General features: G+C 37.0%; 1 protein-coding gene across 5 annotated transcripts; it reads left to right on the forward strand.

The window, feature by feature from the left end:
- Nucleotides 1-1,057: 1,057 nt before the first annotated feature.
- Nucleotides 1,058-18,723, forward strand: elavl2 (ELAV like RNA binding protein 2). Of its 5 annotated transcripts, none has more exons than XM_087789473.1 (8): nt 1,058-1,147; nt 8,516-8,606; nt 9,107-9,350; nt 11,834-11,937; nt 12,830-12,983; nt 13,300-13,525; nt 13,983-14,021; nt 16,249-18,723. In XM_087789473.1, exons 2-8 carry the CDS (start codon nt 8,535-8,537, stop codon nt 16,577-16,579), a joined length of 1,170 nt encoding a protein of 389 aa, XP_087645599.1. In that variant the 5' UTR covers nt 1,058-1,147; nt 8,516-8,534; the 3' UTR covers nt 16,580-18,723. The 5 variants fall into 5 exon arrangements, with proteins under 5 accessions (XP_087645599.1, XP_087645602.1, XP_087645601.1 ...); XM_087789476.1 differs by having other exon boundaries at nt 9,110-9,350; XM_087789475.1 differs by lacking the exon at nt 1,058-1,147 and adding an exon at nt 2,115-2,184.
- Nucleotides 18,724-23,945: the final 5,222 nt, after the last annotated feature.

A 23,945-nucleotide genomic window follows, 5' to 3' on the forward strand; every position in this document is an offset into this window, starting at 1 on the left:
AAAACGGATAAGATGGATGAAGTGAATGTTGTTTGAGACTGTGCATATATAAATAATAATAAGCACTTTTTAACCCAGAGTATATGATTTGCTAGTTTATTTTTATTTGTTTTGGCTTTTGCAAATATGTCCATGCAATTGTACATGCTTGGATCAAGAGATTTATGTTCCAATTCTTCTTAAAAGACGCTGGTCTAAACGCAGTCGAAGAGCCAGGGGACTTCATATTAACGCCCACCTTTGTCTCCAGCCTGTAGGTCGAGAGTGGAAGGGCTGGCGCAGGCAGACAGTTCGCTCTCTGTGGTGCTGAAACCTGCCGCACCGACGTCTTTGCACCAAAAGCAAGCCTCGTGTTTGAGGATGTTTCAAGAAAAAAAAAATCAATAATACTAATAGAGGTAGCGAGTTGAAAGCCAGATGTGAGCTGGCACTGCGAAGGGTTCTGACTTGGAAAATGCCATATCAAGGAAAGAGGGGGGGAAAGAAATCCTGATCTGAGTGACTGTGTCGAGGACGAATGGCATCCTCGGTTTTTTCCGGAGACGCGCTCCGAGAGCCACGAAGGACCCGCTGAGAGCCAATGGGAGTGAAGGGCTCGTGTGTGCACACGCGCTGGATGGAGCATCCTCGGGTATACTTCCGCGTCCAAAAATCTTCATGTGTAGGTTGAATGGATGAAACGGAGGCAGCGGAGAGGTATAGGCACGCTGTGATACGGCCCTATATATATTCACCGACGAGGACTATCTTCCTTTTTAAAGACCTCCTCCTCCTCGCGCGGGTCTCCACTCAGATGATGTCGCGTCTTTGCGTGGCGCACCTGTGAAGAGATACGGGCAGAAGCCGGCTTTCTTTTTTTCCATGATTTGATTCATTTTCTTTCTTCTGTTTTCCCCCCTTTTTTTTGTTTCATACTTCAACTGAAGCTGAATGGAAATAATTTATGTTTTCAGTTAATAAATGCTTTTGTTCCTCATTTTACCTGGTTTGTGTTTGGCTTTTATGTTTCCAAGTTTAAAGTAAGCGAGATATATATTTTTTTTGCACCCAAGTGTGACTCTAGAGATTTGGTTTTTTTTTTTTTTGTTTTTGTTTTTTTGTTTTTTCTTGCCCCCAAAAAAGGACGACCCTTTCATTTATAGAAACGGTAAGATTCTACAACGCTTTTTTAAAATCCTTGTCATGTGGATTGCATTTGCAGAACTGTATTTTTTTTATTTTTTGCTTTGCGTTTTTCGAGTCACCGTGATGCGTTCACGGTCCAGTTGTGGATTGCGGCGCACATTTTACTCGACACAGCATGTGCCGCTCTGACATCTCCGCACATGTGCTCAACCCAGCCACGCGTGTTTTTTTGGCTTTGTGTTTACGAGTGTTGATTCTGGGAATGACACTATTTTTTACTATATTTATCAACTATAATATGATCAGGGGGGAGGAGTATGCGTTGAAAATGTATTTAAACCGCGGAAATATTCTCCTGCATTATTAAAAAGTTGTATTTATTTAATAATAACCGCTTCTTGGCTATTATGACTCGTATTTTATTTATATCTATTTATCTATTATTTGATTATTTCCCGCAGAAGTGAGATATGTTTATTTAACCGTGTCAGGTACAATAACAGTTTCAGTTTGTGTCGTAGTCCCTTAAACAAAAATAACCGTCTCAAGCCGTCTGTGGCTGTGCTGTTGCGTGGGTGGGTTCGCCTCCCACTCGCCCAACAACATGCAGGTTAATTGGCTCGTTAAATTGGCCGCAGGTGTGCGGATGTTTTTGTGTTTGCGTCAGTCTCGTGACTGACTGATCCACGACCGGCGGGTTCTTTTTTTCTTTTTTTTTTCCTCAATCGTTTTTTAAAAATGGAAGGTGCTACCGCTATGACTCCCGTGTGTGTCCGCGAAAGGCCCGCCGTGAGTTTCGGGTGTGGAAAAGCATGGGTGGTCTCTTTTGTGCGCCATTCGTCGGGACACCGCTCGGTCCATCACCACCTGCGTCAAATTAACGTGGCCAGCGAGCTCTCTTCTGATTGGCTGACGCCGCCATTAGTTTATTAAGGGTGGCGGCGTCTCCCGCCCCGCCCCCCATTCCGCCCGCACTCGAAACTGCTAAGCAAAAGTTTGTCTTGGCGTCTTCTTACATCCATAAATATCCCCCCGAGCGCGTCGATACACCATCTCGAGGTAAGACCCCCCCCCCCAGTTGTCCGACTAAAACAACTATGAAATTAAATTCGGGTGTTCATAGTGAATGTTGTCGACCACGGGAGCGGTTGAAGGGCTATCTCGCTCCTAGCTAGGTGGCTCTTAGAAATGACTTTTTTTTTTAAATAGAAAACGCTGCTGCCGCCATTTGTATTATCCATATCTCTCTGCATGTACTTCATATGTACCATTATATGAAGTTGAAGCTTCATTCTGCTGCCATTTTAAAAGGCTATTTGTTGGAAATAATTGCACCACATAAAGGTAGCTCCGGGGCCTAAATGGGAAAAAAGGGAAGTAACCAATAGTTGAACATGTATTGTAAAATTTAAATTGACTTTTCAGTTTGGGGGGGAAAAGAAAACTCGTTTGGAAGTCGCTTGTCCCGTTTCAGACGCCATAGCAGCAGCACAGGTGTCTGGGATCAGCTAATTGACCTCAGCAGGTCCACGAACTCACTGCCGGACTCAGTGACATCCAATTGAAGATGTATTTTAAATATTATCAATGATAATATAATGATAACATTTACAACTTCATGACAAACCGTTTAAATCGTGTTTTGAGTGGTTAGTGTTTATGGTGAAATGTATTTTTTTTTTATAAACTATATTTCCACATAACTGACTAGCTAGCCCAGTTTTGGATCATGCTACTACTATTTTATATTCACATATATTCTAACGATTCAGGATATTTGGCTTTAAACGTAATAAAACAATATAATAAATTCACATTCTTTAGGAAATTCCCTTTCAAAATGAAGTTAAAATCCTTTTTAATTGTTTTATTTATTCTTGTGATGCATCTGTTAATTGCAATGGAATTGTATGAACCTCGAAGCAGTTGTGCGCATGCTCTATGTTGCCATCTAAGGATGCGTCTATCAAGTGAAAGTTTTAACATAAAGTCCTGTAAATGTTTCTTATTTCTGAAAGAATGTTAAAAAAAAGATACTTACAGCGAAGACATTGTCTCCTTGTTATTAATACAGACTAAATGTGGGACTAATAAATCAACATAACAGTGTTCTATACACTGTTTTCAGAAAAGGTAGCAAAAATTAGCATCCTTTGTTCTCTTTATCATACATCATTGCTCCATCCCACTTTTTTTTTTTCCTCTTTGCCCCCACCTCTTTTTCTGAGCAAAGTGCCTCCTGTCTCGGCATTGGCTAGAGCATGCGTGCAGAATGCAGTGTCCTTGAACCTGTCATTGCTTCCCTTCTCCATCTGATAAAGCTCCACATCTGCTGTCCACGCAAAGCATGTGGTGCAGCTCTAAAGAAGTGATGCTGAGGTGTGTCCTGAACATATCATTGGACACTTTTAGATGGCAACAGATGGATGAAGATGATATGGCAAAGGTTATTCCTTGTTAAACCTTAGTTATTTGAATCAACGTGCTATTATTTATATAGCAAGTTCATAGTTTATATTTTTAAGGCTCCTTTTAAATATTTGTTAGCATTAGACATTTATAGTGAATAAGTACTCCTATAATTATTATCTAATCTTTATTAGATTAATTTACATTATTAAGTTAACTGAATTAATATACAACTATTTTAAAAGCTTATTCCAATGTTTATAGGAAGATAAATCTGGCATTTTACTCTAAAACGGTAGAATACTTCCTAGAGTAGTTTTCTTTGAGATATTCGTAATTTTCAAATGGGTTTAGAGACTTACTATATGTTAAGGAAACATGAAAAAAGCAATAGGGGACTGTTTATTTCCTAGTTTGGCAGGGCTTTGCTTGGGCTTTAATGGCCATATATTTCGCTTTTTAATGTCACTGAATATTTTAATGCAACTGCTGTATATAGGTTTTATCAAAATGTTGTCACATTTACATTTAAATGCCAAATGGTTTCATTGTGGTCAGGACAGCAGAATAAAAAGCCTTGTAATATAACCTTGTAAATGACTCGTTTTAATGTCAGTCCGACAACACATTTGTTTTCCTTTAATTCACCAACACACCAAGAGCAAAGCATTTTATTAATAATTTCATTTTTTAATTAAAAGCCAGAACTGTAACATAGTATGTAGTATAGTCAATGTCTTTAGTAAATAGTTTTTCTTTGTGAAATTGTCCTAGCACTAAATCAACTTTTCTTATACTCATTCATTTAAGTATCCCATAAAAATGATGACAAACCAAGCTATAAGACGAATCCCTTTGAGGCGCTCATTCAACTCTTCTATTAGTTTTAAGTTTTGGCATCACTCTTTTGAATGTAGCTGTCATACCTTAAAGATTTTTTACTTATTTTCGTTTTAAAAAAAATAATTTTTTTAGCCTTTCTTTTTTTTAAATAAACATTTATTTATACACCCTGTGAGATGAGGTAATTTTATTTGTGCAGGTGGAATGTGAAGCCGGTGGCATTATGACAGTGTTGTGAAAACCAGAAAAAAAGTGTTTTTTCGATGTTTATTTTTCTAATGAAAACACAGGCAAAGGGAACAAGATGCTTAAATCTAATTTCTTCTCAAAAGACAAGCTTCTGTTGGCAAGTGCTCTTGTGAAAGTCCTGATTTTATTTCGGGGAGAATGAGGTGTTTTGCCAAGCCTCTGCTTTCAAGTATTTATCTATGAAATATTCCTGCCTGTTGGCTCCAACTCGCATGGGACAGTAGCCAGGGTTTTGTTGTACACAGAACAAAATGTGATGCAAATTAAAATTACTTCAATCACGTGTAGTGTGCAATAACTTTTATTCTTGTGCACCTGCTTTAATAATGTCAATTTACTTTTCAAAAATATTCTATTATAATGTTTAGCCTTGCAACAGATGAGCACTAGAATAATTGCATTATTGATCGGGGTTGTTTAACAGGCATATTTAGGCTTAAAGTGTTTTGATGCCGTAAACATAGATTGACTAGTTTTTTTTAAATCTGCATCTATATAATACAGAAGGAGCTCTTTAAATCTGCTCTGTTTAATTTGTGAATTCTTTACTAATTCACGTCGTGGTATTTGTTTTGAACATTCATGTCTTGACTTTGTTAGCATTTGAGAACTTTTATTTAAACAGGTTTACGCTCTATGAAGTCTCTGTATTCAAACTTAGTTTCTTATAGTTAACATTTAAGGTATCTATATGTGTACTCACTGAACCGCTACTTGACAGTTAATTGTGCAATGTATATGAAATTTATTACTGAAGTTGGTTGGGGGTTTTTTGTGAGGGGAATGACCATGATTGACCTTTAGCTTGAGACCTTTTCAAAAATATACTAGGTCTATTCAAAACTGTTTCTGATCTTGATAAATAATTAATTATTTGAAAGAACTTGCAACAGGACCAGAGTCTTTGGTTTTTAATCTTTGATCAGGCATGTTTCAAAGACTTTTAACTAAATGTAGAATTTAACATTCATAATATATTGTGAAACATGTAATTTTCGTAGCTTCTGAAGTGAGTATCAAACTTTCGGGTCAATCAGTTATTTTGGAGTAGCTTTGGATATCAGAAGGTTTGGGGAACTGCTCATTGTTCATAAACTTAAAAGGGGGAATTCAGAGTTTAACATTTTCTTAGTGTGTGTCGTTCGGATGTCTGATGGTAATTGATTATGGTGGATCTGTTGTTGAATTAAATGTAGCATTTCAAAGTGTAGTGAGCAGTTTATTTTATCAATGTAAAGTGCATTATTGGACATGGGTCATTTTCTTTCGCCAATTAGACATGATCAAAAAGATTTCAGCACCTCAGTGTTAACATGTAACCTGCAGAACCGAAATGTTGCTCACTCTGTTTAGCAACGAGAAGTTGACATAGTTTGATGGAATAACTGTAAAATATGCAACCATCAAATACAAAAAAATATTATTTTATTGGTCCATTTTTGACAATTCTTTTGACATTTTTGACAATTTGGTATACTTATTGGTGATTATTTTTTACATTGAAAGGCCTTTTCACAATGGGTTATAATTTGACATATTTGAAGTGAAGAAGCTATTTTTTTATTTTAATAACTCCTCCATTGTTGTTTTTTTTACAATTTTCACTTTTGACGCTCAAGAAATACAATTTCTGGCAAAATGGTTGACATTTTCAGTTTGAAACTACACACCGATGAAATGTAAATATTTTAATCAATCCTAGCAGCAAACTTACCAACAAATTGAGAGCCCTGAGCAGAATTTCCAAATTTCAAATGCAAATTTCTGTTATTTTGGTGACAGAGCTGAGAAAATGCAGTTCGTAAACAGTGAAACCTCCTGTTGCAAATAATTAAAGCTTACACATTCCAAAAAATATAGTCGACGTGCCGCTTGACCAATCCTAGTGAAGTGGGTGTGGTTATGGTAAACAAGAGCTCATCCCCAGACAGTGGGTGGGGATAAAGTACATTTTCTAATGTAAATATTTCAATGAAAAGAGCGTTTTGTACAAACAAACACATACTGATGATACAATAGAGGTCCAAAATCAATTTAAGAGACCCTTAAATCAACACATTAGTTGACCGTAAAGCTGAATGTTGGTGAACAAGGTGGGCTGTTGAAAGATGGTGGGTGAAGTGCTCTATGAAATGGGTGATAAGGCAGACAGAGTTTTGGATGTATTGTAGTTCTTCTAGATGAGTGGATGGGAGACTTAAAGGAAAGCTATGGCAAATCTGAACGTAATGATGACCTGTATGAGCATTTCAGGGAGAAATAATGCTTTAGAGAAGGTAAAAGGATGTTTTAATGATGTGTCAAATTGGTTATTAAGAGGGTACAGTTGGGTTAAATAAGCGTAGATGTGAAATTGAGGTGCCAGGTGGAGAATGATTTGACCAGTCGGAAACTTGAAGAATGTGATGATTTTGGAAGAAGTAGGAAAAGGAACAGTGGAGAAAGATTACTCATCTAGAGATGTGTATTGCTTGTAGACTGTAGCAGAGGATGATGTGATCAATAGTGTCAAATGCTACAGATGTCCAGGAAAATGTGGAAAACAAAAGGGTTTTTCTGTACTGCTCTGTGAACAGAATTTGGACTTAAAGTAGTGAGGTGGAAAAGGACATTTCTATTTTATGTAGGTTTGGATTCATCATCAACATAACATTCAGAATTTGTATGTAATGTCACTTTTCTTTAAACAAAAGGGTCTCTTGTAAGATGCGATGCTTACACACACTGTTTAGATTCGATTGCATTAATTCACACGGTTCTTGGTAGTTCATATTGCTACCCCATATTTTGTTACCATTGTTATTCAATCACAGACACAGCCCTGCCATTTTATCCATGTGTACACATGGCAAAATACATTTTTATTAATCCTTGGTTGCTCAATTAAGGATCAAAAAGTATTAGTCTGCGGCTGTTGGATATGAATGTGTTGATCATTTTAAATGTAGTTTTACTTTTAAATATTACCAATTCTAATGATTTGCAACGTTGTTGTTGTTAAAGTGTGTTTGACCACCTTCTGCTAGTGTTCTTTGAAATGCTGCAGGACTATTAATTATTTAAATTCCTGGCATATGTGACTGTGACATCACATTGATATTTAGTCAAACAGGCACACATTCTGAATAGGTTTCTGAAACATTTTCTCCGTGTTACAAATAGGTTCACTTACAAATGTATATACTTTTAGCCAGAACAGGTTACCCCGGTATAATGTATGTTATGAAAAATTAGGCAGGTTAAAGATAAATTGATACAAATTTATGAAATTACAGATAATATTCTATTAACATTAACATTAGCTATTAACAATTTTCAAAGAACCGAAAAAAAGGGCCACACTCTGTTTGAGCACAATTGGATACACATGAATACACTTAATGATAATTGACTTTCATAATATTCAGTATTGCCAAAGAAATAGAATAGTAAAATCATGACCACTGACTACTTTCCCTTCAGTAATTATTCAACCAATCAACGTATATATAAATGTGCTTATTATCCTAATTTCATATCTTAAAAATTAAATTAATACCTATTAAGATTTTGTCAGTTGTCTTTTAATGTCTGAGAAAAATGATGACCCTCCTTCAATAATAATTAACCCGAGTCGTGTACCTAATATTTATTTACCTTTGTCAACACAGTGAGGGTAATTGCAAACTACAAAACATATTCATTAGGAATGATTTATTCTGTGACTTCATTTCATAATGTTGGTGATTAGATGACTTTCTGAATGATCAGAATGATGTCTAAATTAAATATTGCTTAATTTGATGACCAACATTTCTTTTCAGCGACTCCTTTTGAATTGATATCTGCTACAATGTTCTGTTTGATTTTAAAATCTAACACAAAGTGCTTGTTGTGTCTATATTTTCAGACGGCAGCTCCGAACTACGATGGCAGTCAGACTGTGTGATGTGGCTTCTCTTCTTAGGAGTGGTTCATGGGCCCCAGAGCCTTGGACTGGGGTCTGTGTCATCTCTCTTCAATTATTATGCCACTTGGCCAGTTTTTGTAATTGCTTAAACCACACAACTTAATGACCTTGCCTCACATGTACAGACAAAGGGCACATTAGTAATAGTACACATAAGGTTGATTGGTTTGGTCTAATCAAGGTTTTTTTTTTTTTTAATGTGGTAAATGTATAACTTATCAAGCTTGAATATATGTATGACACTTTATTAATGTACACTGTTGTTTGCACTGCTTTAGGATCCCTGATAAACAACGCATCCTTATTGGTTAATGATTGTACCCAATGTAGATGGTTTTCAATGTACTTGTATTCAGCATATAGATAATCACCACTATTTCACTATGGTTATTCTTTTGAGTTGTGTTATAAAATGGTAAAAAGTTTATCTTGAGAATATACACATTGCATTCTAGTGTGTTCAGAGGATTCTTTTCATAACTGTGTTTTAACTTGTACAATTTTTGCTTTGTGTTTTTGCTTTGTCTCTAGCAGGTTATTGCTGCAATGGAAACACAGCTGTCCAATGGACCGACATGCAACAACACAAGCAACGGCCCTTCGACTATCTCAAACAACTGCTCTTCTCCTGTAGAGTCGGGCAGTATAGAAGACAGTAAAACTAACTTGATAGTCAACTATCTGCCTCAGAACATGACCCAAGAGGAGCTGAAGAGTTTGTTTGGGAGTATTGGAGAAATTGAGTCCTGTAAATTAGTTCGCGACAAAATAACAGGTAACTTACTTATTTTTTTCATACGTGTTCTTAATCATTGTCTGTTATGAATGAATAAGTTCCTGACATGCAGTCCCAGTTATGGTTAATGGAATTTATCCTTGGTGTTCAAACAATTGTTGGCTGTGATTTAATCATGTGGGGCAATTTAACCCGTGTTAAATAATGACATTTCAATAACACTTGAAATAGAAATTAAGTCTGACACATCTCTTTTATATTATATATATATATATATATATATATATATATATATATATGGCTTTTATTTTTTGTGCTTGAAAGGTACAACTCGGACTTATTATTGAGTGCCTTTATAATTAAGCAAATTGCACATCTTAAAATTGTAGTGTTTGAACAGATTAATTTTTAGTCGTCATTAAAGGTCATGGTCAAACTTGTTTCGTTGGCCTATTTTATTGTTTCGTAAATGGACACACTGACGACACAGCTGACATGTTGTCTAGAGTTGGATAAAAATGTAAGTTGTTTGTCCCAAAATGCCACAGTAATATGCAGTTTACTGGATTTACAATTTACTTGTTTGTCTGGCTGTATTCAGGCTCTTTTTTACTGTCTTCTGATTCTATTACCAACTTGCTAAAAATCTACAACTCCAGTATGGCTTATCTTTTTTTCATCACTATTAATGGACACTGGGAACTAGACCATGTAAGGCCGACAGAAATCCAAGTATTTTGTTTAGCTTATTTTTTTTTTTTGCTTTTTTTTTATTTTTTTTTGGTGTGCTGATGCAAGAGAAAGTGAATAAACTCAATGAAGAAAAGGTCCATTCATTTGAGCTGTTGACCCTTAAACATGCATATCTTTTTATAGAATATAATTTTAAATTGATTTGCCATTGTTGGTCTAGTTTCATATTTTACAAACATGGTTGAAAGCAACTAAATGAGCAACTATTATGATCTGTTGGACTTAATAGCCATCTGGATGGATCACGGGGAAGTTTACCATTACATTTTATGCAGTAAGATGGTGTATGTACTTCTGTAAAGATCTGCTATAAAAAGATGAAGGGAAGAATTTCCGCTCATTTGGGCTTAAAATCAGGTCTTGAATATTTAAAGCCTCGGGAAAGTTGCTCTGATTTCTCCCCAACTTAATAATTTTCCCTCCAGACTGTAATTATTTTGTCTATCATTTGGCCCACTAGCAATGGACTTAAGGCAGCCTTTGTCTGCAGGCTGCTGCTATATTGGATGGTTAAGGTATTATAGAAGAGCTGCATAATTTATCAACTTTTTTTTTTTCTTAAAGAATCATCATTGGGTGATTTAAGGTCACAGTTCTCATGAAATATTGGATTTGCTACTTCTATAATGTATCAGTCAACAGTGTGAATGTGAATATATGTTTTGAAAAAGCTGGTTTCAGCATAAATTGCCAAATTGGTGTGAAGCTGCTCTTTTTTCTTATTTTTTATTTAGTTTTTATTTAATTTTTTTAATTTAAATGCTAGCTTTTTTTTCCCAGTTGTTTTGACTCCATTTATATAATGTCATAAGAACTAAAATAATCTGAAATGTGTCACAATAAAAGGCAGCAAAAGGGTTGTCAGCATTTATTTATTTAATTCTATTTTTTTTATAAGCGCAATTGTATTTACTCAAGGTATTTTCTAAGCAGCCTTTTGTACGCGGCTGTGAAAGGCGGTGTGCCTGCAGGCATACGGTGTGTTTTCCACTTTGGTGTAACGATTGCAAAGATGCAAGGTGAAATTGGGTTTATGAACTTAATTTGAACGCAGCAGACAGCCCATGAGAGTATGGGCAGATGATAGAAAGCCAAGTGTATTGTACTGTCACAATTCGCTTTATTTTTAAAAATACCTACGTACATTCTTTGTTGTTGCAGCAGTTGCATTATAGTGGAGGAGTTGATACTAATACGTTTCTCAAAGGACAGGGTTGCTGTTCAGGATTACTTTAAATCTAGTTGATGTGGTGCTACAATTCTAATGTTCAGTTCATTTATTCATTTTTTATTTTTTACAATTCCACAGTGTCAGTGTTGAGCAGTAAAAAAAAAAATGGCATAATTCAGAGAAGTAAACAATTATTTTCATAAAATTGTCTCATCAGAGGAAACTGACATGGGGTGTTCTTGACATGTCTGCTGTAGCGTGGTAACTTGACCATCGCTTGTGTAGCGCAGAGACTAAGAAGAGTGGGTGGAGGAAATTGAATTGGCTCTGTGCAAATACCAAGTGGGTGTCAATCTATTGTAGATTTTAGAGCTAAACTGTGTGGCGGGAGGAGAATACTAGAATGCGAGAAATCTTTCCCTGGCAGTTTTTCAATAGTCTGAAAAGGGTTGTTTACTGTGAACATTGCAAAAAAAAAAGGATGCCCTGAGAAGGCCTTTAGTTCTTTCATTTATATTGTGTATAGGTGTGTATGGCCACTTCCCTGATTTTAATTTCTTCATGTTAATTCTTAAAATGTTCTTTATTATGATTGCAGGTCAAAGCCTGGGCTATGGATTTGTGAACTATGTGGATCCAAAGGATGCTGAAAAAGCCATTAATACTTTAAATGGCTTGAGACTTCAAACTAAAACCATAAAGGTAATGCGTTGTTTATGTTTCTATACCATTTCTAACCCATCATTGAACAAGCAGAGGATGTTATGTTTTGCAATTGGGTCTAGTTGGTGTATTTAAATCTTTACATTTAATAGTTAAGTGTTTACAATGCATTCTTGTTCGTGGGTGGTTTTTGGTCTAGAACCGCACCTAACTAGAGAGAAGACCAATGTAGACCAGACAATAAATTGGCTGGATTGAAAATAACATACCTGAACAGTCATAAAGTGTTGTCCAAATGCTTTTGGCATTTTTTTTATTTTCCGTCTGTTCTTTAGGCTGCCCTCCCTAACATCTCACCATGCAATGGCTCAATTTCCCTTTTCAACACCCTGATCAATCACTATTAATTTAAAAGCTGCATAATATGCATTTCTATGTGTGTTTTCCTTCCTGAGGGTTTGTGCATGATGCACAAATTGACCAAAAAAATCAATCTTCATCTGTGCAGTTTCTCTTTTGCGTATCTCTGTGCTTGGGTTCCTCCTGGAGGCGGTTAACAAGTAAAAATCTATAGATTAGTCGCATCGCTGTAGAAACTGCAAGGTTGACTGGAATAAAAATCAAGGCTTTATTTGAACATTTATCAACGGTATACATGCTTGTCACTTGTGATAGGTTGGTGAGACCTCATGAGGCAGCTGATGCTGTATCATGATACAGTTTGAAAGGCCACTAGATGGAACCCTTAGTGAAAAAGATGGCAATAATAGTGGCTTTTTTTAAATGAAGACACTGTACAAAAAACAGCCAATGCAGTATCATGAGGCCCCATCAACCCAGCACTACTTGCCAATGGGTTGTTAGGCTGCACCTTTAAAAAGTTATATATTTTTGTCACGGTGAAGGTTATTTTAACAATTTTCATCCATAGGTATCCTATGCCCGTCCAAGCTCCGCCTCTATCAGAGATGCAAATCTATATGTCAGTGGGTTGCCAAAAACGATGACTCAAAAAGAACTGGAGCAGCTCTTCTCCCAGTACGGACGCATAATTACCTCACGTATTCTGGTGGATCAGGTGACCGGTAAGTACATGCTTCCGCACTTTAATTACTTTACAAGAGTGCTGATTGCTCAGCAAAATAACTGGCATATACAGGTTTACAAATGGACAAAATGTGAATACATTTTGTCCATTTGTAAACCGTTTGGGTCTCATAAGACGTTTACTGAAGAAGCTTGTTTAATTTCTGTTAGTCTCATGAAAAATTGTGATTGTTCTAGCAATTGCTTATGATTGAAGTGAAAGATCAATATGTACAACTTCTGTTTTACCTTAGTTCTCCTTGTAGGTTTACAAGAGAATCGGTATGACATGATCTTTTTATTTCCTCTACTTAGGCGTGTCCAGAGGGGTTGGTTTTATCCGTTTCGATCGGCGAGTAGAAGCTGAAGAGGCCATCAAGGGTTTGAACTGTCAGAAGCCACCAGGGGCCACCGAACCAATAACAGTCAAGTTTGCAAACAACCCAAGCCAGAAGACCAGCCAGGCCCTGCTGTCACAGCTGTATCAGTCGCCCAATCGAAGGTACCCAGGACCCCTCGCACAGCAGGCACAACGCTTCAGGTAACAGGGGCACACCAAAAAAAAAAAAACACTAATTAGTGTTAATACTGCTAGTAGTGTTAAAGCAAAGACCAACGACTTTAAAATGTCATTGAAGTAGTATTGCTGGAATATTATAAAAATATATTCTGTGTTGGAGATCTTTATGACTCTGAACAGAATAATTCACCCCCACATCCACACTTTTTACTTTGTTGTGTTCCTCCTGTTGCCCATCCAGTCATGAAAATGGTAACATTATTTAAGTATTTCTGTGAAAGTAACCTTTTTTTCTTTTTTTTTTCTTTTTTTTTTTTTGTAAAATTTGACAGCTTATGAATCATTTTGAATAATACAGATGTAAACAGGAAGTTTACATTTAAATAAGGCGACATACTTATCATTGCTCATCACATAATTTACCTTTTATCTTCAGTAAAAACCTGTAAATGTTTACATTCTTGTATTGTTTCTTAAGGTTGGACAATCTGCTGAATATGGCTTATGGTGTAAAAAGGTAAATATACCTTTTTTTTATAATTTTTTTTTATTCAATTGAACATATGACTTTTGGTTCTAACAAAAAGTTTGAAGAAGCAATGTTTTTTTCTGCTTTTAACAACATTTCCGTGTTTTGTACTTATTGATAAAAGTCCAATATACACATTTTGGTATGTATTAATTGTCAATGATGTGCAGCACAGTGTGTCTATGAGGGAGTCGTCTCAATTATATTCAGTTACGTGCAGTGAGGTTTATGGTTACTGAGGCACTGACTCCTTTAGTGTCAGTTTTACAAGCATATAAACACAAGAATAACGTATTTAATTGGGTACTGGTCATTTAATATAAACAGTTTTTTACACGCAGGTGCACACGCATGGTTTTGGGTGATAAATTATTTTATTAAGTAAGACTGATGTCCTCACCTCCATGTCAATTATAGCATAAATATGCTACATTGAAAATATCATGACTAAGATGGTTAAACATTTTTTTAAATTAATAATAAATCGATTATGGATAATTATTATTTATTCAAAATCTTTAAGACCTTTCGATTGGCTAAAACATAGTTAGATTTTCAATCAATTGATTGAATCAAAAATTGAATGAACTAATACATTTAAAAAAGGATTAGCAAACGTAGATTTTAAACAGTATAGAGTACGACTGCAGTAATAAAGGATTACAAGGAAGACGCAGCTGATTAAATGCTCTTAATTTGAAAGCTGAATGTTTATTTCCTCCTGAGTGAAGTTTAGCGAGAAGTCTCCAGATTTAGGGCTCAAGAGTGGAGAATCCTGAGCGACGCTTAGCTTGACAGCATTATGTCCGCTCTGTATTTGTAAAATGTTAATTTACGGTTATGGATCACGCCTTGTCAGTGTTGACTAGTAATGAAAGATAGACCTGCCTTATGTTGCTTGTGATCGGTTAATATGTCGTGGTGCCTTCTGTGCTTGGCTAGATTTATGCAAAAGTACTAAAGTTGTTATGATATAAATATTAAGTGGGTCAATACAAGCATGAAAAAAAAAAAACTAAGAATATTTTATTTAAGGCCAAAATGTAGTTTTTAAATATTCAATTGTATTTTTCTTGGTCTCATCTCTTTTTTTCATACGATTTAGATAAAATATTTCTTGTCTTTTTTTAATCTGTAGATAAAGTCCAATATGCCATTCATTCGCCACACAAACCATCCGTTACTTCGTTGTAAAAGTCCACCTTATTTTCTTTAGATTTAAAAGTCCCTCCACGTCGAAGGAAATGTTGCGTAGTTTGAGGCTCATTAGTTTGTGCCTCTAACTTTGCCTTTTCACCTCGGTTGTATTTCTGATCAGCGAAACTAAAGACCCTTACAAACATTAAACTTAAATTGTAAAGTACATCAGCCAGACTATAGAAAATCAAGGCAAATAAACGTATCTGTGAGCATTATATTGGCAACATTCAGAGATGCGGTAAGCGACGTGCATCCATTGCATGCATTAACGCAGTTTGTGATGGATTGCACATTGAGAGGTGAGGCTCTGCCTACCCTGACAGCACGTCCCTGATTATATTCTACTCACCAACTCTGAGATTAAAATCTCTAGAAGCACAGTTTCTCTCAAGAACACATTATATTAAGGCCATCATGCATACTATTGCACAAAATTGCGTGTTTTCAGCAGCCCACTGTCACCTTGATCTATTATGGACGACGTGTCCTGCTTCAAACTTTGCGTCAGATGTCTTTCAGAATTTGCAACGATGCCGGTTTGTCTGAGTTCAGGTTTATAAAACCTGCCTTCAGTGCGACTGTGGTCTTGTCTTTTACGATACACATCAGTGACGACAATTGACTTGTGATTTCTCTCTGCGCTGCTCGTTGGCTGTCGTCTTCATTGCAAATTCTCTGTGGGCCCTTGATGCTGCAAGGACACCTGTCATGGTGGATGTTCCCTGAGAGGCTAACTGGAGCAGCTAATCTGACACGACACCTGCTGTAATAATTCCTAGCCTTTCATCCACCTAAAATACATTCCTATATGTTATAAAACTCCATTAAGCAAAGGTCGCCTGCTTCTCCTTCAAATCATTGTTTGTCAATCAACTATGCCCATGTTTGAGAATATTAGATGCAGTGGAAACAAACTGATTTGTGATTATTCTGGCCTGTTTGAGTCTTGAGTTGCTTCTTTCAAATGTATGTTTTGCACTTTTCCTGACTAACCATGTTGTGTTTGTGTTCACAGCAGGTTCTCCCCTATGGCAATAGATGGGGTGACGAGCCTGGCGGGCATCAACATCCCGGGACATGCAGGAACGGGATGGTGTATCTTTGTGTACAACCTGGCGCCAGACGCTGACGAGAGCATCCTCTGGCAGATGTTTGGGCCATTTGGTGCCGTCACAAACGTCAAGGTCATCCGCGACTTCAACACAAATAAGTGCAAAGGATTTGGTTTTGTGACCATGACTAACTATGACGAGGCAGCAGTGGCCATCGCCAGCTTGAATGGATACAGACTTGGAGACCGAGTGCTGCAAGTCTCGTTCAAAACCAATAAAACACACAAAGCCTAAAAACCTGCTGATTGTTTCTAGAAAACAGCTGGACATATAAACAAAGTGTATGAAGTGCATCTTTTTACATTAGTAAACATGTCACTCAGTGTTAGAAAACAAACCCATACCTGGTGTTTAAATGTTTTTCTTTTCGTCATATTGAATTTCTATATGTTAAATTACTGGAGAACGCAGGTTCCATGCCTGAGATCTTCTCCCGTAGTCTTTAAAAAATGCACCAATGACAAAAGTTAATCTAAGTTTGTCCTTTGTTGCTCATCTGCTTGGAAGCAGTAAGTCTAGTTATGTGGTGTAAAAAAAAAAAAAGAAAAAAAAAAAAGTTTAACGTCTTGTCTTTATTTGCTATTTGTGCTTTCTGCTTTCGGTGATTAGCGGATTTAGTTTGAACGATTTGTACTTCTGTTCATTTCTGTATGTGCCTGTAACTGAAATTAGTTGGTTATTGGTTGGCTGCATAATGTTACTTCTTGTAAACAGATAAAAGACAAAAAAATGTTAAAGCAGTACCTTGCCAAAGAGCTAAGAACCTCTTTGATGTGGGTTTAAAAAGCATCTATTTTTATAAAAAGAAAAATTTGGAGAAACTTTTTACTGGACCTGGAACAAAAAATATTTTGACTTGGATACTTTGAGAAATATCTTCATATGACACCTTGTGAGCTTTTGAACTTTACAAGAAAGTTTGCAGTGGTTGAAATTTCTGGAGAGATTTATGATGTGAAAGATACCTTTTGCGATCTTTGTATTATCCTTAGAATTTAGAGTCAATAACCGAGCTGGTTTCATTAGCAAAATCATCTGTGGGTCCGCTCAACTCCCCCCATGCCAGTTGCCTAACACCTAGCAGCTTTGTCCCCAATTTGAACTCGGATTGACTCGCAACAGTGCATGAAAAATAATGAAGGAAAAACATGTCCAATGGTCAAAGGGGGGAGGGAGGGTGAAAATCAGTTCTTCCTTAAGGATTCCTGTCAGACTGAGCTTGGTGTTTTTTGATGTAACTTCCATATATGAGACAGGAAATGTCTTGTTGGTCAGTAAAGTTTTCTACGTGGGGATAATGCAAATGCTGTCAGCAGCTAGAAATGGTGAGCAGCATCAGAGAAATGGTGTAAGAATGGAGCAGATAACTTAAGCGTTGAGCTTTGTATATAAGTACTTTTGTTGAGTATTTGGCTTAATGAATTTTCTTGTTTAAGACTTTATTGGAAAGTGTATTTTGAGTTTAATTTAAGGAAGTATGCAAGATTTTTCCCTTTTGAATATGAACAGCTTTAGTTGTCTTCAACATTTTCTGTTTTCTTTAGAAAAGCATTAAAGTGCATCATATTTGTTGGTTGTTTGGTCTTAAGATAGTCTTGCTTCGTAAAAAATATTCAACTATAGACTTTTTTATATATACACATTATAAATATATATTTATGTGGTATCAAATTAATATAAACCACAGTTGAACTTTTAATTTTAATTTGATACTCATATTTATACATAAATATATAGATACACGTAATGCATATAACCTGTCTCTGAAATAGTACAAAGTGTATTTTCCTTCATTCACTTTGGGGAAGATCAGTGAACAAGTGAATTTATGATAGCAAATTGGTCTTAAGAGTCTGAATATCATCTCAAACAAAGAAAGGCTGATGGGCCTTTAATGCACTGAATACTCACCTGCATCCTGCTTGGGACTCGAACCAGTGACTTGTCATGCTTCCCCTAATGAGCAGTGTGCTATGCATTCTAGATTTGTTTCAAATGCTTTCTCTCATTTATATGATCATATTTTGTGTTTCTTGTGAATCTTTTTGTCTAGCTTAATTGTGATAACTTGCTGCTGTGGAAGAAGGCATCGCTCTTTCATGCCACACCATCAGCTTTATTTTCAAACGATTTGTTCATAATTTGCCACAATGGTCTGGCATGAAAAAGAATGCCCTCCATGTCCGTTTTACTCAATTCATTGTGGGAATGTTTATTTCAAGCTGTGAAGTCTGACTTGTTTCACAGATATTTTGAAAAAGAATGTTTTGTTGCGTATTTAATAGGATGTACATGATCTTTATTTGTGTTTGAATATTTTGGACTTTTTATTTTCATGTTAAGTACATCAATAAATAAGTTTGAAGGGCAAAGCAGAATGAATCGGGTGTTTTTACTAAGCTGTTTAAACGTGTGCTTGCTATGTTTCAATAACACACTGGTCTGTGCATGAAAAGAAAAAAGAAAATCATCCAGGTTTTATCCAAGTTACCAATGTGACCACGGATGTGCGACAGTATGCTTCAATCTGGAGAAAAGACTTGCATTGTCCAGTGATGGTTTGATGAACCTTCATGAAGCATTGTCTTTACTTTCAGAGTCCACTAGATGGAACTCTCTGCTCTATAATCTAGTTTAATGGGATCGCTTTTTCAATATGATGAGTTGATGAGGCCTGATGATGCATCAGTTGTATCATGATGCAGTGTCCTGGTCATTTTTAAAAGGCCCTTAGATGTCACTCTCTACTTTATAATATTTGGCTCTGATCTAATTCAATGAAACCTGACATCATTTTCACTGAGGGTGCCATCTAGTGGTCTTGAAACTGTATCATGAAACGGCATCAGCTGCCTTGTGAGGCCTCCTAAACTCATCACAACTGTTCAAAGGAACAGCTAATTGAGAAAAGAGTAAGTAATAGTTATTTGTAAAGCAACCCCAGGGTCAAAAAGTGCTTGAACAATGAAAAGCAATACACATTTAAAAATGCCTACAAATTTAAAAACTCTAGTCTGGACAACATAAGTAAATATTTTTTATTTATATAGCGCTTTTCCAGACCAGGGTCACAAAGCGCTTAAGCAATCAAAACAATATTCAACAAAGTATATACTTTAAAGGTCATGATAAAACTGAACACAACAGGAGTTCCAGAAAATCAAGGAAAAGCCTGAACAAATAAAAACATCTTAAGATGTTTCTTGAAGGAGTCCACTGATGTAAGGAGGAGCCTGACCATGAATAGATCTGAAAGTAAGAACCAGAATTTGAAAATGTATCCTGAAAGAAACTGGCAGTCAGTGAAAGGATTTAAGGATCGTAGAAATGTGAGTTCTTCTACTAGAACAGGTCAGAATTATTGCTGCAGAGTTTTGTATTAACTGCAGGTGAGACGGATCCTTCTCGTTTAGACATGAAAATAAACTCTTACATTAGTCAAAATGTGTGCCATTTAGTTTATTCTGAAAATAGGGAAAGTGCTTTATTATGCTATTATCAACCCATCAATAGCGTAATATGCCTTCATTTTGCTCTCGTCCCGGCAATCGGCTCACTCCTGGGATATTTTTGACTTCAACGAGAAAAATAAGTTTATGCCAAAGTAATTATACTCAAAGATGCATACATATGTTTGCATTTATGTATTTATGGGATAACCCATGCCATCCCTATGTTTCAGAAGCATAGAAGGCTGTGTGTTTAAGTATTTGTCAGGTCAACAGAAGCTCATCAGTGTGAAGCAAAATCACTCTTTTCTTGATTCTTAAACACACAGACGTATTGGTTTCTTCTGCACCAGAGCAGCTCGTGGATACCAGCCCGTCGATTCCTGCTCCCCATGTTTTTCCTTTGCATCATATTTCCATTTGTCAGACTTCAAAGCCTCCAGCTCAACATTGGACCGAGTGTTGCCGTCTTCTGATTTCCCTCCATCCACGGTCAAACATGTTCCATGATTGGATTTAAGTGCTTACATCACAAACGACTGCTTCTTGGCTTCCCCTTGTCCTGTCAAATCAGCACTCGCATCCATCAGCGCAGCATCATCTATGTAGGCTAACAACTGCTAACAGGCTCCATGTTCGTCTTCCCATGAGGCTTTGGCACCTCCGCTCTATAATGAGCCTGTGAAGAAAAGGGGCGCAGATTAGAATAACAGCCTGAACTAATCCATAACAGGCAGATGAGGCGCCACATTTGGGGAAAACCATGTCATTTCTCATCTTGTAGTGCAGTAGCAGGAGCTCGCCTCGCCACCCCCACGCAAAACAAACGCCGAGATGAGGCGAGCCGCTGGCACGAGGATGGCAATCAACAGAACTGTCCTCAGAAACTCGTCATTTTTTGCCTCGTTCTCTGCTCCAGAGAGGATATTCGTGCCCCCAACTGTTGACTTTGGAAATCAAAGATGAGCCTAAGCTGAGAGGAAACTACTGAGGACACATCGCACATTAGAGGGACGGAGGCTGTTTCTCTGTCTGATTGCTATCGACAAGCTGGTTCATCAGTGTTTCCTCTGATGGATGCTTTAGAGCCAACCGTTTTTTTTTTTCAACAGCTAGAATTGGCTTTAAGGATTGAAACATCGTTCTTTCCAGCACATCCAGTAACTAACATTTGAGATTTTTTTTTGCCCAAACTGCAGCAGATTTTTAAATAAACAATTACTCAAAACACATTTTCTTACGGCCCTTCTTCTACCCATGTTTCAACCATTTAGAACTCTTTCTCATATTTCGAAACATCATTGGTTGCCTCAAAAAGTTAAGTCCAGAATTTTTTTCTCTATTCTTGGAACTTTCCTGAAGTGGTGGTGTCAGGACTGCAGACTGCTTGTATTGAATGTGTTCCTTATATTGCATAGAATCCATTTCTCACTACCTGCTCTTCCTATGTGTGATTTTATTTTTTTTGTTTTTGTTATTTGTTTTCTATACATACAAAGGTTGAATGGTGACTGCAGAGTGTGTAGTTGTGTCCTTTACAACTTGCCATTTTTCACGCTTTCTTTGGGATCATTATCCTTAACCAAGCCAGCCATTTGGGAATAAGTGGAAAAAAAAAGAGCTAATAGTTCACCCAAAATTCAAACTTCACTCATTTTCTTTTCACCCTCATGTCGAAGTGTTAGGATTATTTTCAGAGTAATCGGTTCCTTTTCAGAATTATACACAAACATGTATGTTTATTTTAATGAGAACAAAAAATCTGACTCAGTTTTCTCCAACTGAGAAAAATCTCTAAACTTTGGAAAATTTTGTCACAACACGATCTGCGGCTTGTAATCCATTAGTTTGTGTCTTCTCGTTTAGACTATTGTAACAGTTTATTTCTGTGTATAAACAAGAAGGAGCTGTCTCGCCTGCAGTTGATACAGAATTCTGCAGCGAGAATTCTGACCCGCTCTAGTAGAAGAACTCGCATTTCCCCGATCATTAAAACTCTGCATTGGCTGCCAGTTTCTTTCAGAATCAATTTTAAAAATCTGATGTCCAGCCTTAAACCCCAGCTCGGGCTCTCAGGTCTGTGGATCAGAATCTACTGATGGTTCCTCGCACACAGTTCAGGACCAGAGGAGAGAAATCCTTCCAGGCTGTTGCTCCTAAGCTTTGGAACGATCTTCCTCTCCCTCTGTGTTTGATGATCTACTGACTCCTTCAAGAAACGTCTTAAGACATTTTTATTTGTGCAGGCTTTTTCCTTATCTTCTGGGACTCCTGTGTTTGTCTTATGTTGTCTAGGACTTTTAGAGTTTTTAAATAGCGCTTTGTGACCCTGGTCAAGAAAGGCGCTTTACAAATAACTTATACTGATTTACTTACTAAGTTGCCCAGCAACAAACTTTCTCCAAAAAGATGCTTAAAAAAAAATCTATTTACCTCCATACTGCTCGTATTTAATGTCCATCTTGTATTGAAGCCTCGACAAGAAGATTTTTTTTTTTTACTCAATCTTGTAGGTCCTGATCCTCATCCCTGCCAATCACACTGTTACATTGTAGAAGGAGGATCACCTCCGTCACAAAATATAATTTAAAATGATGTTTCATCATCGCCATTTGGAATGTGAAATTCAAAATTGTGTTTTTATTTGTCGATTAAAGCTATCAGCACCATTTACTATTGTGTTGTCTTAATATTCTGGCTAAAAATTCACTTAACATGGCGGACCTTCCTCTGCTGTGTCGGGCACAGTTTCCCTCCAAATTTCCGGCGACACAACCCTGATAGCTCAGCAGCAGCTCTGGACATTTTGAAGCTCTTAAACAGTGACTGCGGGCGATGATTTGAATGACAATGGGGGTGGCGGAGAGCACCTTCTCTTGCATGCTAGTGTCGGCTCTGGTGCTAGAGTCGGCTTCACCGCTGTCACTTTCCCCACACTTCAGCGTGCACACTCGTAACAGCGGTTGCTCCAGCGTCAGTGGGTGACAAAATATCTCCACTGATTAGAATTGTAAATTCTCAGCTTAAGGAAGCATGTTTTATTTATTCACCCTGTCAAATGTTCCTCTGGAAGTGAGACAAAGGGAACAAAAGGCTGACTCACGCACACCTACGTTTCTGGTGTTTGGATGTAGATTCAGTGTGCGTCTCCTGCTGAGGATAGAAGTGAAAGAACCCCGATGTGTTTGTATACATGTCGCTGTAGGAGGCTTCCTCGCCTCGGTCGGCAACACCATCTGATCTCAGGTTGACTCCTCTTTCATTTCCTGTGCAGTCAGTGGCCACTGCAATGTTTACCTGAGGAATAATGATGTTTGACTCTCCTCTGGGTGTGTCTCTGCGAGGGCAGCTTTCTTCTTCCCTTCAGAGGAGGTATGTCCACTCGAAAACGAGAGGAAAGAAGATGATATCATTGTTTATGGATGCAGGTGTATCTCTCTGGCCTTGAGAAGGAAGCAGCTGCTTGAGTGACTCACTCACTTTCTCAGCTCATTACTGTCAGGTGGGCATATAAATATTGCTTTTTCTTTTAGTTGACAGAGCTGTGAAGATCTGCAGTGAAAACGGGTGCTTATGTCCCACGTGAGATCTGTACTATTAACTTGCATTGACGTAATTACGTGCTCATACATATTCGTAATCCACAAGGTACGCATGCGTAATTGATGATCATCTATACATGCTACAAGTGTGTGTAATATATTCACCTATTTTAGCTGCGATTGAGGTGCAAAAAAAAATCTGTGCCTCAGGCCTGTACATTCAAGAGGTTGTATTAAGTAGCCTGTACTCGTACACTTAGAAAATGTAGCCAAAGTTTTTTTTTTGTTTTTTTTCTACGACTACAACTCTTCAATTACGCATGTGTATCATGTGGATTACGAGTATGAAAATGAAGTTGCGGCAATGCAAGTCATTAGTAAGTAAGTAAGTAAGTCATTTTTATTTGTATAGCGCTTTTCTAGACCAGGGTCACAAAGTGCTTAAACAATCAAAACAATATTCAATAAAGTATATACTCTAAAGGGCAAGATAAAACTGATAACACAGGAGTTCCAGAAAATCAAGGAAAAGCATGAACAAATAAAAACGTCTTAAGATGTTTCTTGAAGGAGTCAGTAGACTTCATCAAGCGCAAAGAGAGATGAAGA

This window comes from Callionymus lyra, chromosome 4 (genome assembly GCF_982586985.1).
Source record: "Callionymus lyra chromosome 4, fCalLyr1.hap1.1, whole genome shotgun sequence".
NCBI lineage: Eukaryota > Metazoa > Chordata > Actinopteri > Syngnathiformes > Callionymidae > Callionymus > Callionymus lyra.